Source organism: Brassica rapa, unplaced genomic scaffold (assembly GCF_000309985.2).
Source record: "Brassica rapa cultivar Chiifu-401-42 unplaced genomic scaffold, CAAS_Brap_v3.01 Scaffold0934, whole genome shotgun sequence".
Taxonomy (NCBI): Eukaryota; Viridiplantae; Streptophyta; class Magnoliopsida; order Brassicales; family Brassicaceae; genus Brassica; species Brassica rapa.
In genome coordinates, this window is record NW_022610870.1 from 1 (window position 1) to 4,567 (window position 4,567).

Genomic DNA, 4,567 nt, shown 5'->3' on the forward strand with positions numbered 1-4,567 from the left:
ACAAGAAAAACACGCCGAATTCCGACGGAGATTCCGACGGACGTCAAAGGCGTCGGACATTTTGGACGGAATTCTGACCGATTTCCGACGAAAACAAAAAATCTGAAGTCGTCGGAATTCCGTCGTCTAATTCCGACGAATTTCCGAGAAAACAAGGGTCGTCGGAATATTCCGACCACTTTTCGACGACATTCCGATAAACAATATAACCGTTGTAGTCGTCGAAAAGTCGTCGGAATATTCCGTCAAATTTCCGACGATATTCCGATGAAAAGATATAACTGTTACGGTCGTCGGTATTCCGTCGGAATTTTCCGACGAATTTCCGACGAACCAATATGACCGTTGCCGACAAATATATATGACCGTTTTATAGCCGTTCGAGATTGGAAAATACTGACGAAATTCCGACGGAATGCTTTATATCTGTCGGTATTCCGTCGGAAAGTCGTCGGATGTCCGTAAGCAATTTCCTATAAATGCAACCCCTCCTCATTCAACTCATTCACACCTCATTCTCTCTTCTTTCTCTTTAGTCATAACAATTCCGTGAAAATCATGTGTTCAGGAGCTTATTATCGTTCGTGGATGGATAAACCTCATTTGGATCCCAACACTAATTTGCTTACGGAAGAATACGTTCAAGGGATTGGAGAATTCATGAGGCTTGTTCAACAGCAACCGGATGCAAAAAGTGGTATGTTAAGATGTCCCTGCTCTACTTGCAATAATAATAAGGTTATAAAAGAATTTGATGTTTGGACTCATTTGTATATGAAAGGGTTTTCACGTAATTATAAAGTTTGGTACCTTCATGGGGAAACTGGTTATGAATATGGTAGTACTAGCGAACCTCAGCCTGTTAGTGAACTTCAGCCTGATATTAGGTTAGAAGAACCTAGAACGGATATAGATTATGGTGTAGGTACTGAGCAGATGGTACATGATCATTATAGAGGGGAAGAACCAAATCCCGAATCTAGGAGATTTTTTGATATGTTAGATGCAGGAAAACAACCTTTGTATCAAAATTGTAGAGATGGTCATTCAGTCTTATCATCTGCAACTAGATTAATGGGTATTAAGACAGACTATAATTTGGCTGAAGAATGTATGGATGCGATTACTGATTTTGTCAAAGGTATTCTACCTGAGGATAACCTTGCACCGGGTTCATACTACGAGGTTCAGAAACTTGTAGCCGGTCTTCAACTACCGTACGAAGTGATAGATGTATGTATTGACAACTGCATGATCTACTGGAGAGCGGATGAGACACGAAATGTATGCAAATTTTGTGGGAAACCTCGTTATCAGGAGACGAGGGGAAGAGTTCCGATCCCGTTCAAAAGAATGTGGTATTTGCCTTTGACGGAAAGATTGAAGAGGTTGTATCAGTGTGAGCGCACAGCAAAAGCAATGAGATGGCATGCAGAGCATTCCACAAATGGTGAGATTAGACATCCTTCAGATGCGAAGGCTTGGAAACATTTCCAGTCAACATATCCAGAATTTGCGGAAGAGAGAAGAAATGTTTATCTTGGATTATCTACTGATGGTTTCAGCCCGTTTGGAAAGCATGGAAGACAGTATTCTCTATGGCCAGTTATCGTGACCCCGTACAACTTACCGCCGAGCTTGTGCATGCGACGAGAGTTTTTGTTTCTCTCAATTCTCGTCCCCGGTCCAGATCATCCTAAAAGATCACTAGATGTGTTTCTTCAACCACTGATATATGAGTTGCAACAACTATGGGCGCATGGTTTTGAGACATACGATGTTTCGTGCAAAGAAAACTTTCAGATGCGGGCAGTACTTATGTGGACAATAAGTGACTTTCCAGCATATGGTATGTTATCTGGATGGACAACACATGGGAGGCTATCATGTCCATATTGTCAAGATGACACAGATGCTTTCCAACTAAAGAACGGAAGGAAAACGTGTTGGTTTGACTGTCACAGACGATTTCTTCCACCTGATCATCCATACCGCAGGAGTAAGACTTCGTTTACGAAGAACAAGCAGGTGTTTGATGGTCCACCTGAGGAAGTTAGTGGGGAAGATTTGTTGAAGCAGTTTAGGGATTTTGATGCAGAAAGGACGCCAGATGTAGGTGGACATGAAAACATTCGAGTCAGTGCGGTTGGAGAGCTACATAACTGGCACAAAAAGAGTATTTTCTGGGATCTGCCATATTGGAAGACTCATCTATTGCGGCATAATTTAGATGTCATGCATATTGAGAAGAACTTCTTCGACAATCTGATGAACACAGTCCTTAACATCCAAGGTAAAACGAAGGATAATTTGAAGTCAAGGTTGGATTTAGTCGATATCTGTGATCGTTCTGAACTTCACGTTGATGAGAACGGTACGGCCCCTTTTCCCATTTATCGGCTGGATGGTGCTAGAAAAGAAGAGTTCTTTGATTGGATTACAGATAAAGTGAAATTTCCTGACGGATATGCATCAAATTTGGGGAACTGCGTTGATAGAAGCGAAGGAAAGTTTAGTGGCTTGAAGAGTCATGATTGTCATGTAATTATGCAGCGCCTCCTCCCGTTTGCTTTTTCAGCATTATTGCCACGTAATGTTCATGAAGCAATTGCAGGGATAAGTGTTTTCTTCCGCGACTTATGCAGCAGAGTAGTGACTGAAGAGGGTATTAATAATTTGAAGACAAACGCACCAGTCAGCATGTGCAACCTTGAGAAGATATTTCCTCCATCATTCTTTGATGTAATGGAACATCTTGCTATTCATCTCGCAAGAGAATTGGAACTTGGTGGTCCTGTGCAGTACAGATGGATGTATATTTTTGAGCGTTATATGCATCATCTGAAGAAGATGGTCAAAAATCAAAGCAGGGTGGAAGGATCTATAGTGGCACAGGTGATCAATGAAGAAACTGCAATCTTTGCTGAAAATTATTTTCCACCAGAAGTGCATACAAAACACCGAAGACCTGCTCGGCATGATGACAGAGGGGAGAGAGCAACATATCATGTTACTGTCCCAAGCATGTTCAAGGAAATAGGACGACTTAGCGGAAAATTCACGAAGCGCAGACTTACGGACACTGAGCACGCTCATTTGCAAACATATTTGCTCACCAACTGTGAAGATGTTCTACAATATGAGAGGTAAAAATATTTTTTCATTTACATTGTTAGATTAATATTCAATAAATTTATTTCATATTGATAATATTTTTGTATATAGTGTATATATGGCGGAGTTGCGTATGACTCACAGGCATGCAACAGAAGATGAGCTTCAACAACTTAGAGATAACGGATTTGCTGTGTGGCTTCGTAGTTATGTGAGTCATATATCATATTACCCTATGCAAATGAGTAGTTTAAATTTAATATAAACTAATTAACTTTTCACTCATATATGTTTTTAATTTGTAGGTGAATGATGGTTTGGCCAGAGGTTTTGTGTTCGATGATTGGATACGCGAATTTGTGCAGGGACCAAACTATGTGGTCAAATCATATCCAAAATTTTGTACGCGAGGATATGCATTCACAAGGAAAGGTCATTCTAAGACAACATATGATGCTGGTGTTTCATCTTCTTCCGGTGACGATGTCTACTACGGCAACATAAAAGAAATATTGGAAATCCAATTTCCTGGAATGGTTGGATTGCGTTGTGTAGTATTCTATTGTGATTGGTATGACACCACCCCAGATAGAGGAGTGAAGATTGATGCGTTTGGTGTTACATCAGTTCATTCGCGGCGGAAACTTCAATACTATGATCCCTTCATTCTTGGTTCGCAAGCTGATCAGGTATGTCAATCTATTCATAATTTTTTACCAATACAATTAATTAATGTTATATATTTTACTAATATTTGTATAATTGATATGTATAGGTATGTTACATCAGTTACCCTCGGGTGACGTACAGAGATGATCCATGGGTCACTGTAACGCAAATCAACCCAAGAGGACGAGTGGATGGAACTTCTGATGATGATGAACCATTGCAACCAGAGTCTACCAGCAACGCCCAGGCAGTTGAAGATTTGGCAAATGTTGAACTCGTTGAGGATTTGACTGAGTTTGGACTTGATGCTGTTGTACATTCGGAGCCAGAAGCTGAGGTTGGGGAGTTTGATGAAGATTCAGAAGATTCGGATTAGTTTTTTTTTTTTTTTTTTTCTATTGGTCCGTCGGAAATCCATCGCAAAATACCGACGAGATAGCGACGACAAAGAGTTTCATAAAGTCTGGAAATGTCCTCGGTAATTCGTCGCATTATACCGACGACATTCCGACGAACTAACCGAGTTCGTCGGAATGTCGTCGGTATAGTGCGACGAATTACCGAGGACATGTGTTTTTAAAAAATTTCCAACATAAAAATCTATAAATTTATATGCCAAAACTATGAAAATATACATAATAAGTGTTTAGTATAGTATTAGATCGCAACCGTTCAAATATAACAATTCATTAAAATATTTATGTATGCATATCACATGTTTTCATAACATCTCATCTTAACACTCATATACTTATACAATCATATTCATCTAATCTTACACTAC

General features: G+C 39.8%; 1 protein-coding gene across 1 annotated transcript; it reads left to right on the forward strand.

The window, feature by feature from the left end:
• The first annotated feature begins 520 nt into the window (after positions 1-520).
• On the forward strand, positions 521-4,171 carry LOC117131444. The gene is made up of 4 exons (XM_033283579.1): positions 521-3,146; positions 3,226-3,325; positions 3,420-3,803; positions 3,890-4,171. Exons 1-4 carry the CDS (start codon positions 559-561, stop codon positions 4,157-4,159), a joined length of 3,342 nt encoding a protein of 1,113 aa, XP_033139470.1. The 5' UTR covers positions 521-558; the 3' UTR covers positions 4,160-4,171.
• Positions 4,172-4,567: the final 396 nt, after the last annotated feature.